Here is an 11,842-nt window from a genome sequence, read left to right as displayed (position 1 = left end):
TTTCCTCAATTGTGACTGGTAGAGCAGAGAAAACAAACTTTAAGTCAGATTGCTTGACCTCGACTGCATAAAATTGTAAATAATGGAGTTGTTTTTGGAAATACAAAGTTGGTTAATGGCGCAATCTGCAGATAAGTCACTCAAGACTTTCCAGCAGGAAGATGCTTTGCAAGACGTGATGTTGTGTAACTGCATGTTTGGTAAGTGCAATGCTGTATACCAGGATTAAGCAATTATTTTGACTCCGGGGCCAAATTTAGAGGAAAAAAATGTGTCTGGGGGTAATTTGTAGGAATTTTAGGTTGCTATTTTTAGGAACACTAATACAAAACCTTACAATAATGACTGATTGAATGCTAAAAACGTTATGAAAAACCGCCTTAAAAAACGGAATGGAATTAAAAAATGTTTTACTGAATGAGACACCCGGAATGTACCGTATTTTTCGGACTATAAGTCGCAGTTTTTTCATAGTTTGGCTGGGGGTGCGACTTATACTCAGGAGCGACTTATGTGTGAAATGATTAACACATTACCGTAAAATATCAAATAATATTATTTAGCTCACTCACGTAAGAGACTAGACCAGGGGTGCTCATTACGTCAATCGCAAGCTACCGGTCGATCGTGGAGGGTGTGTCAGTCGATCACCAGCCAGGCATTAAAAAAATAGTCCTAAAAATGAGCGATCATAAATCTTCACTATGACGTCACTTTCGTCACTTGATTGACATTCACGGCACCCGAGGGTCTTCTGAGATGACGCTGGCTGCTGCCAGCTCAATAAAATGACCGACTGGAAGGCGAGAAACACTTTATTTCAACAGACTCTGGCGCCGTACCTGTCGTCAAAACTCCAAAGACCGACTGCACAGTTGCACAATAAAAGCGCTACTTCATCCTGCCTGCGCTACCAAAATAAGAGTCTCAGAAAGCTGGCGTGCACAAGCTAGCAAGCTACGGAGTTTGCCGACAATGTATTTCTTGTAAAGTGTATACAAAGGAGTACAGAAGCTGGACAAATAAAATGCCAAAAACCAACCACTTTCATGTGGTATTGGACAGAAAGGAGGACTTTTTTTCTCCTCCATTCGAAAATGCGGACCTTATCAGCACCACTGTCTGATTACAATCAATGCAAGTCATCACAATCAGGTAATACACCAACTTATATTCTTGTCTTCATGAAAGAAATTAATCTATATGTGTTAAACATGCTTGTATTATCTCTAAACACCTTTAACTTATTAACAATATTAACTATATGTGTTAAACATGCTTGTATTATCTTTAAACACCTTTAACTTGTTAACAATATTAACTATGTGTTAAACATTCTTGTATTATCATTAAACACCTTTAATTTATTAACAATATTAACTATATGTGTTAAACATGCTTGCATTATCACTAAACATCTTTAACTTGTTAACAATATTAACTATATGTGTTAAACATGTTTGCATTATCTTTAAACACCTTTAACTTAACAATATTAACTGTATGTGTTAAACATGCTTGTATTATCATTAATCACCTTTAACTTGTTAACAATATTAACTATATGTATTAAACAAACTTGTATTTTCATTAAACACCTTTAATTTATTAATATTAACTATATGTGTTAAACATGCTTGTATTATCATTAAACACCTTTAACTTGTTAACAAAAACATATGTTTCATAAATAAGTAAATATAAATTATATATATGAATGAGGTAGATCCCCACGACTTGATCAATTGAAAAGTAGCTCGCCTGCAGAAAAAGTGTGAGCACCCCTGGACTAGACGTATAAGATTTCATTGTTTGGTAAACGTATAGCATGTTCTATATGTTATAGTTATTTGAATGACTCTTACCATAATATGTTACGTTAACATACCAGTTGGTTATTTATGCCTCATATAACGTACACTTATTCAGCCTGTTGTTCACTATTTATTTATTTTAAAGTGCCTTTCAAATGTCTATTCTTGCTGTTGGCTTTTATCAAATACATTTCCCCAAAAAATGCGACTTATACTCCAGTGCGACTTATATATGTTTTTTTCCTTCTTTATTATGCATTTTCGGCCGGTGCGACTTATACTCCGGGGCGACTTATAGTCCGAAAAATACGGTACATGAAAATAAAGAATGTGGGATTTACAATATTAACTATGAATGATAAAACACTGAATATTGACAACATATATCACACCCTGACTAAGTGTGGCATATAATCGACATTTTACAATTTGGTGGTAGCAGGGGTGTATAATGTAGCCCGGAAGAGTCAGGGCTGCATGGGATTCTGGGTATTTGTTCTGTTGTGTTTAAGTTGTGTTAAGGTGCAGATGTTCTCCCGAAATGTGTTTGTCATTCTTGTTTGGTTTTGGTTCAAACTGTGGCGCATTATTAGTAAGAGTGTTAAAGTTGTTTTATATGGCCACCGTCAATGTAACCTGTGTGGCTGTTGACCAAGTATGCCTTGCTGTCACTTGCGTGTGCAAGCAGAAGATGCATATAACAAGAGGCTGGGCTGGCACGCTGTTTATACATATTGTAGAGGGCGCTAAATGCTGTACCATCATGGCACGCCCTTGTTATTAGTGTAAGGGTGAAAATCGGAGATTATTAATCCCGGGAGTTTTTTGCGAGAGGCACTGAAATCCGGAAGTCTCCCGGGAAAATGGGGGGGGTCGGCAAGTATGCTCCGGAGCCGCGGGTTGCCGACCCCTGGCCTACATACTGTACAAAACAAAACAAACGTATTTAATCATTAAGTCCGAGTATGAAACATTGTAACCAACCAACAAGTCTTTTTCGATCTCTTCATACAGCTGTTCAAGTTTCTCCTCTCTTCCTTCAATGGCGGTGCTGGCCTCGTGGTGGCGCTGCATCCACTCCTTAACACAGCGCTCGTCCAAATCCCTGAAAGCCAGAACTAATGTGCGAAGCCCGTCGCCTGCGTAATCCTAAAGTTAGAATTAAAAGAAGGAATCACAACATTTGCCTTGACATTATCTTGACATAACACTGACATTGAGATGTGTGGTGGTGATGCCCATCACTTTGTTACAGGAGGAGTGCAGCCTCTCATAGATGACAGTGTCTGCTCCTTTGCAGAACAGAGTCAGCTTCCCTTCAGGGTCACGCACTGGAAATCACAGTGGGAGACACTTAGTGAAACTGATTAATGCGTCAAGATCTATTAGGCAGAGAAACACACTTGTATTAGAGATTTGTTTTGTAGTTTTGGATTATTGAACGCAATAGTAAGATAAAGTAAGATGTACTTGTGTAGCAATGGTCATCCTGCACACGCTGGACTCGAACCACAGCCTACAAATCTCGAACCGATTGAACATTAGTTGAGCAGTGCTAGCTCCATCCATCCATCCATCCATCTTCTTCCGCTTATCTGAGGTCAGGTCGCGGGGGCAGCAGCCTAAGCAGGGAAGCCCAGACTTCTCTCTCCCCAGCCACTTCGTCCAGCTCGTCCTGTGGGACCCCGAGGCGTTCCCAGGCCAGCCGGGAGACATAGTCTTCCCAACGTGTCCTGGGTCTTCCCCGCGGCCTCCTACCGGTCGGACGTGCCCTAAACACCTTCCTAGGGAGGCGTTCGGGTGGCATCCTGACCAGATGCCCAAACCACCTCATCTGGCTCCTCTCGATGTGGAGGAGCAGCGGCTTTACTTTGAGCAGCGGCTTTACTTTGAGCTCCTCCCGGATGGCAGAGCTTCTCACCCTATCTCTAAGGGAGAGCCCCGCCACCCGGCGGAGGAAACTCATTTCGGCCGCTTGTACCCGTGATCTTGTCCTTTCGGTCATAACCCAAAGCTCATGACCATAGGTGAGGATGGCAACGTAGATCGACCGGTAAATTGAGAGCTTTGCCTTCCGGCTCAGCTCCTTCTTCACCACAACGGATCGATACAGCGTCCACATTACTGAAGACGCCGCACCGATCCGCCTGTCGATCTCACCATCCACTCTTCCCTCACTCGTGAACAAGACTCCGAGGTACTTGAACTCCTCCTTACTTGGGGCAAGATCTCCTCCCCAACCCGGAGATGGCACTCCACCCTTTTCCGGGCGAGAACCATGGACTCGGACTTGAAGGTACTGATTCTCATCCCAGTCGCTTCATACTCAGCTGCGAACCGATCCAGTGAGAGCTGAAGATCCTGGCCAGATGAAGCCATCAGGACCACATCATCTGCAAAAAGCAGAGACCTAATCCTGCAGCCACCAAACCAGATCCCCTCAACGCCTTGACTGCGCCTAGAAATTCTGTCCATAAAAGTTATGAACAGAATCGGTGACAAAGGGCAGCCTTGGCGGAGTCCAACCCTCACTGGAAACGTGTCTGACTTACTCACCGGCAATGCGGACCAAGCTCTGACACTGATCATACAGGGAGCGGACTGCCACAATCAGACAGTCCGATACCCCATACTCTCTGAGCACTCCCCATAGGATTTCCCGAGGGACACGGTCGAATGCCTTCTCCAAGTCCACAAAACACATGTAGACTGGTTGGGCAAACTCCCATGCACCCTCAAGGACCCTGCCGAGAGTATAGAGCTGGTCCACAGTTCCACGACCAGGACGAAAACCACACTGTCCCTCCTGAATCCGAGGTTCGACTATCCGACGTAGCCTCCTCTCCAGTACACCTGAATAGACCTTACCGGGAAGGCTGAGGAGTGTGATCCCACGATAGTTAGAACACACCCTCCGGTTCCCCTTCTTAAAGAGAGGAACCACCACCCCGGTCTGCCAATCCAGTGGTACCGCCCCCGATGTCCACGCGATGCTGCAGAGTCTTGTTAACCAAGACAGCCCCACAGCATCCAGAGCCTTAAGGAACTCCGGGCGGATCTCATCTACCCCCCGGGCCTTGCCACCGAGGAGCTTTTTAACTACCTCAGCAACCTCAGCCCCAGAAATAGGAGAGCCCACCACAGACTCCCCAGGCCCTGCTTCCTCATAGGAAGACGTGTTGGTGGGATTGAGGAGGTCTTCGAAGTATTCCCTCCACCGATCCACAACATCCGCAGTGCTAGCTATTGAGCTAAAAGCAACGGGCGGTCGAAACCTTACTCGGCACATCTCTTTAGGATATGAGAAGTGAGGTTTACTCAACTTAAAAGGAGCCATATGTAATAATTTAATGTCAAGTCATCATTAAATGTCAAAAGTGGAGAGAGATCCTTTTTGCCGTGGACTGTGTGTGACGCCCCGTTGTTTTTGTTTCTATTCAAAAAAGGTATGTATGTTATGAGGTATTTTTGACATAGTTTATTGTATAAAAAATATAAAAAGAGTCGATGTGGGTGGGAAAGATGAGGTGTATTACTGCACATTTTAAGGATCATTTTTCTTAATATATATTGTTATTTGCTGAAGTATATATTTTATATACTGTGTTTTATTTAATTAATTTAATTGAGACTATTTTATGCTTTATTTACCTTTTCATTATTATTATTATTATTACTATTTTAGTTATTATTATTATTATTATTTCCACATTAACAAGACATAATTGAATTGAGTGAGCACTGACGCTCGGAGCTGTGGAGAGAGATCCTTTTTGCCGTGGACTGTGTGTGACGCCCCGTTGTTTTTGTTTCTATTCAAAAAAGGTGAATAAATCCTCCATGATTCAACTCCTGTGTGTGCGCCTCACGACAAGATACACAACGCAGATCAGCGACTGTTACATATACTCTGAAAACACATGATTCTCACCTATGACGGACATCCTCTTGCGCACATTATTGAAGTCCAACACAGCCAAAAGGTCGTATGTGACCTGTCTGCCCATCTCTATGACCGTGATGGTCTCCGGTGTGCGTGAGCGGAACACAAATCCAAAGTTTCTCGCGGCGGTGACCAGAGCGCCCTCATCGGGGGACTGAGCCTGATAGTGGAGCTCCCCTGGGAGGAAAAGGGTGAATTTCATGTTTTTGTATTAAAACTGTACTCATTGCAGTGATGAAGAAGAGGCTCACCCTCTTTCTTTTCCTCAGGCATCACAGTGTGGCACAGAGCCAGTATACGGAAGAAGGCATGAGCCTCCATGTTGCCCTCCTTAATAGTTTCTACCAGACTGTGGTCGTGGAAAATGAACTTTGGATCGGCCAGCTGGTTCCACGAGAAGTCGACCATTGGTGTTTTCTACATATAAAAAAACATGTATATGAGATCGGTACACCAAAAATGATTCCCGGGCGCGGCCACCGTTGCTGCCCACTGCTCCCCTCACCTCCCAGGGGGTGGAGCAAGGGGATGGGTCAAATGCAGAGGACAAATTTCACCACAACAGTAAGATATAACAGCTTGTTGCTGAGATTTGATGACCTATATTGAGTAAAACATGCTTGAAACTAGAATATCAACTGTTGCAAAGCTGTGTCATCAACACTCACAAGTATAAAACTGCTTTTTCAAAGTAATAATTTCTTATTTTAAGCATGAAATAAAAAATCATGACTTTATCACAATTGTGTTTCATAATTAAAACAGATGACAGCCAAATGGACTTTGCTGTTTTATTTTCAATGAAACAATAGAAAAGATGTACTCTTATAGTAGTACAGTTGGCACAGTACAGTAAACTGACAGTTAATATTTAAACATTTGACATTTCAAACAATTTTGAACAGAAATAGTTCATGCACATTCAGATAAATTCTTCAGATTTACAAAAAAAAAAAAAAAAATGGCCCGGGACTGGGCTGTAAATAAATAAATATATATATATATATACATACATATATATATATATATATATACATATATATATATATATATATATATATATATATATATATATATATATATATATATATATATACATATATATATATATATATATATATATATATATATATATATATATATACACATTCAGATAAATTCTTCAAATTTACAAAAAAAAAAAAAAATATATATATATATATATATAAATATATTTATATATATATATATTTATTTATTTACAGCCCGGCCCCGGGCCATTTTTTTATTTTTTTTTGTAAATTTGAAGAATTTATCTGAATGTATATATATATACATATATATACATATATATATATATATATATATATATATATATATATATATATATATATATTTATTTATTTATTTACAGCCCGGCCCCGGGCCAATTTTTTATTTTTTTTTGTAAATTTGAAGAATTTATCTGAATATATATATATATATATATATATACATATATATATATATATATATATATATATATATATATATATATATATATATATATATATATATATATATATTTATTTATTTATTTACAGCCCGGCCCCGGGCCAATTTATTTATTTTTTTTTGTAAATTTGAAGAATTTATCTGAATATATATATATATATATATATATATATATATATATATATATATATATATATATATATATATATATATATATTTATTTTATTTTTTTTTGTAAATTTCAAGAATTTATCTGAATATATATATATATATATATATATATATATATATATATATATATATATATATATATTCTTTTTTTCTTTTTTTTTTGTAAATTTGAAGAATTTATCTGTATATATATATATATATATATATATATATATATATATATATATATATATATATTTATTTATTTATTTACAGCCCGGTCCCGGGCCAACTTTTTTTTTTTTTGTAAATTTGAAGAATTTATCTGAATGTATATATATATATATATATATATATATATATATATATATATATATATATATATATATATATATATGTATGTAATATATATATATATATATATATATATATATTTATTTACAGCCCGGCCCCGGGCCATTTTTTTTTTTTTTTTGTAAATTTGAAGAATTTATCTGAATATATATATATATATATATATATATATATATATATATATATATATATATATATATATATATATATATTTATTTACAGCCCGGCCCCGGGCCAATTTTATATATATATGTATATTCCTTGCGCACTAATTGACTGAAAGAGCACGCACTTGGCGCGATGATGTCATGTTATCGATGGAAAAATGCCTTTTTAGACAATATGATTTGCCTGAGCGGCTAGGAGACCCCGAGAGTAACAAGCAGTTGCCTTGTTGCCTTTCCATTAAGAAAAATAAATTAGTTTTTAGTATAAATTTGCTGGTTTCAAGAAATGTAATGCCGAGTGCATATCATTATGTCAAGATAATGGCACTAGCGTTTACTTCATTTAAGAATATTTTTCAACATATTGAAAAAAGAAAGGCCTTGAATTTGTTTTTTCTATCAAGAAAAGTGCACTTGTTATTAGTGAGAATATACTTATTTTAAGCTATTTTTGGGTTCATTGAGGTTAGCTAATTTTACTTGTTTTGGAAAGTCTTGACAAGCCAAATTTTTTTGTTCTATTGGCAGATAATTTTGCTTAGTTCAAGTAAAATACACCTCATTTTTGTATTTTTTTCCCCTTGTTTTTGAACACTGACTTTTTACAGTGTATGTGTGACAATCATTGGTACTTGAACTTTATATAATCTTTTAAATGGCTGATTTGTTTTACTCTTTGGATTGAATGTGGGCTTATCTCACCTCATTTAATTCCATCCTCTGTCCTGAACAGCCAAACAGGTCTCCTGAAAAAAAGGCAAACAAAACCTTATTTGGTCTGTATGTATCAGCCGACTTCTTAGTGATCTGCGCACCATAATTGTTGCCATTGATGGAGCACTTATTGAAGGTCATGATGTTCTGCGTCAGGGTGCCCGTCTTGTCACTGAAGATGTATTTGATCTGACCCAGCTCCTCGTTCAGAGTGGTGGTCCTGGCCTGGGCGGGAGTGTCACACTTGGGGTAATACATCTTCCTGTCCCAGTCGATGTAGAAACTATTCCCCAGACGGATGACCTCCACGCTTTCACACATCAGAGTCAGGTGTAAAACAAAATCTCATTGTGTTTATCTTTCTCGATCATTTCTCAGCACATACCTAACAAAGAGAGACAACGGCACCACGGTATTGAGAAGAATGACATAGGACCAGAAGGCGAGGAATGATGAGAGAGGAGCATCGACGCCAGGTTCGCCCGGGACAAACACGTGGAACGCTGAACCCTTCTGCGTCTCCCAGGTTGCATGACCGATGGCCAGAATGGAGCACATGACCAGCAGGAAGACAAATACCTGATTGGTGAGAGAAAATAGCGGATTAAGTTGTGTGAAAATGCTTCATCTAGAACAGAGGTGTCAAAGTCGTTTTCACTGAGGGCCACATCGCAGTTGTTTGTTTTCTCACAGTGAATACTATTATTACACAATTTTTTAAACACATTTTATTACCGTATTTTCCGCACTATAAGGCGCAACTAAAAACCACAAATTTTCTCAAAAGCTGACAGTGCGCCTTATAACCCGGTGCGCTTTATATATGGATTAATATTAAGATTCATTTTCATAAAGTTTCGGTCTCGCAACTACGGTAAACAGCCGCCATCTTTTTTCCCCGTAGAAGAGGAAGTGCTTCTTCTTCTACGCAAGCAACCGCCAAGGTAAGCACCCGCCCCCATAGAACAGGAAGCGCTTCTTCTTCTACTGTAAGCAACCACCCGCCCGCGTAGAAGAAGAAGAAGCGCGCGAATATTACGTTTCATTTCCTTTGTGTGTTTACATCTGTAAAGACCACAAAATGGCTCCTACTAAGCGACAGGGATCCGGTTCATGAAAAGACGCAATCTCTCCATCCGCACACGGACTACTATTTCACAGCAACTGCCTAAAGACTTTCAAGAAAAGCTGGCTACTTTCCGTGCATATTGTAAAAACAAGATAGCTGAAAAAAAGATCCGGCCAGAGAACATTATCAACATGGACGAGGTTCCACTGACTTTTGATATTCCTGTGAACCGCACTGTGGATACAACGGGAGCACGTACGGTGAATATTGGCACCACAGGGAATGAGAAGTCATCCTTCACTGTGGTTCTAGCTTGCCATGCTAATGGCCAGAAACTTCCACCCATGGTGATATTCAAAAGGAAGACCTTGCCAAAAGAGACCTTTCCAGCCGGCGTCATCATAAAAGCTAACTCGAAGGGATGGATGAAGAAAAGATGAGCGAGTGGTTAAGGGAAGTTTACGCGAAGAGGCCGGGTGGCTTTTTTCACGCAGCTCCGTCCATGTTGATATACGACTCCATGCGCGCCCACATCACGCTGGTTTTTAATATATTATTAAAGTTTGACTGACCTATCTGACTGTTTTTTTGACATTCCTTTAGCGCAGTTAGATGCGGCTTATAACACGGGGCGGCTTATAGGTGGACAAAGTTTTGAAATATGCCGTTCATTGAAGGCGCGGCTTATAACCCAGGGCGCCTTATGGTGCGGAAAATACGGTAGTAGATTATTTTTAAAACTCAAATGTAAAAAAAAACCGTGGTAAATTTCAATACTTTCACCTCAAAATGTAGTGTATATTACTGTAATTGCAAAAACTACTGCTGTTTTTATGGTTAAAAAAAAGGCAGCTCAGTTGCCAGAATGTTACTGTAAAATGTACATTAGTTTTTTTTACTGTGAATGAAAAAAAACTGGAATTTTACAGTAAAATTTTGGCACCTGAGCGGCCTTTTTTTAACCATAAAAGTTTTTGCATTTACAGTAATATACACTACATTTTGAGGTGAAATTATTGAAATTTACCTTTTTTTTTTTTACATTTGAGTTTTAAAAATATCTACTAATAAAATGCATTAAAAAATTGTGTAATGTCACTATTATTACACAATTTTTTAAATGCATTTTATTAGTAGATTATTTTTAAAACTCAAATGTAAAAAAAAAACGTGGTAAATTTCAATACCTTTACCTCAAAATGTAGTGTATATTACTGTAATTGCAAAAACTACTGCTGTTTTTATGGTTAAAAAAAAAGGCAGCTCAGTTGCCAGAATGTTACTGTAAAATGTACATTAGTTTTTTTTACTGTGAATTAAAAAAAAACTGCAATTTTACAGTAAAATGTTGGCACCTGAGCTGCCTTTTTTTTAACCATAAAAGTTTTTGCATTTACAGTAATATACACTACATTTTGAGGTGAAATTATTTAAATTGACCATATTTTTTTTTGTACATTTGAGTTTTAAAAATATCTACTAATAAAATGCATTAAAAAATTGTGTAATGTCACTATTATTACACAATTTTTTAAACGCATTTTATTAGTAGATTATTTTTAAAACTCAAATGTAAAAAAAAACGTGGTAAATTTCAATAATTTCACCTCAAAATGTAGTGTATATTACTGTAAATGCAAAAACTTTTATGGTTAAAAAAAAAGGCAGCTCAGGTGCCAAAATTTTACTGTAAAATTGCAGTTTTCTTTTAATTCACAGTAAAAAAAACTAATGTACATTTTACAGTAACATTCTGGCAACTGAGCTGCCTTTTTTTTAACCATAAAAACAGCAGTAGTTTTTGCATTTACAGTAATATACACTACATTTTGAGGTGAAAGTATTGAAATTTACCACGGTTTTTTTTACATTTGAGTTTTAAAAATAATCTACTAATGTATTTTTTTTTACATTTGAGTTTTAAAAATATCTACTAATAAAATGCATTAAAAAATTGTGTAATGTCACTATTATTACACAATTTTTTAAACGCATTTTATTAGTAGATCATTTTTAAAACTCGAATGTAAAAAAAACCGTGGTAAATTTCAATACCTTCACCTCAAAATGTAGTGTATATTACTGTAAATGCAAAAACTACTGCTGTTTTTATGGTTAAAAAAAAAGGCAGCTCAGTTGCCAGAATGTTACTGTAAAA

The 11,842-nt window shown here is 37.3% G+C and overlaps 1 protein-coding gene across 1 annotated transcript in view; it reads right to left on the bottom strand.

Moving 5' to 3' along the window:
* The window catches only part of LOC133619689 (phospholipid-transporting ATPase ID-like), a 66,343-nt gene that overhangs the window by 32,865 nt on the left and 21,636 nt on the right, over nucleotides 1-11,842 (bottom strand). Inside the window, exons 12-18 of the mRNA XM_061980906.2 lie at nucleotides 9,001-9,194; nucleotides 8,717-8,925; nucleotides 8,604-8,647; nucleotides 6,009-6,174; nucleotides 5,746-5,934; nucleotides 3,030-3,145; nucleotides 2,799-2,963 (exon numbers count right to left, since the gene is read on the bottom strand). Of these exons, the coding sequence (XP_061836890.2) occupies nucleotides 2,799-2,963; nucleotides 3,030-3,145; nucleotides 5,746-5,934; nucleotides 6,009-6,174; nucleotides 8,604-8,647; nucleotides 8,717-8,925; nucleotides 9,001-9,194 (1,083 nt within the window). The remainder of the gene's footprint in view (nucleotides 1-2,798; nucleotides 2,964-3,029; nucleotides 3,146-5,745; nucleotides 5,935-6,008; nucleotides 6,175-8,603; nucleotides 8,648-8,716; nucleotides 8,926-9,000; nucleotides 9,195-11,842) is intronic.

Source organism: Nerophis lumbriciformis, linkage group LG20, assembly GCF_033978685.3.
Source record: "Nerophis lumbriciformis linkage group LG20, RoL_Nlum_v2.1, whole genome shotgun sequence".
NCBI lineage: Eukaryota > Metazoa > Chordata > Actinopteri > Syngnathiformes > Syngnathidae > Nerophis > Nerophis lumbriciformis.
The sequence above is the reverse complement of the archived record's forward strand: the minus strand, read 5'-3'. Positions and strand labels throughout refer to the sequence as shown.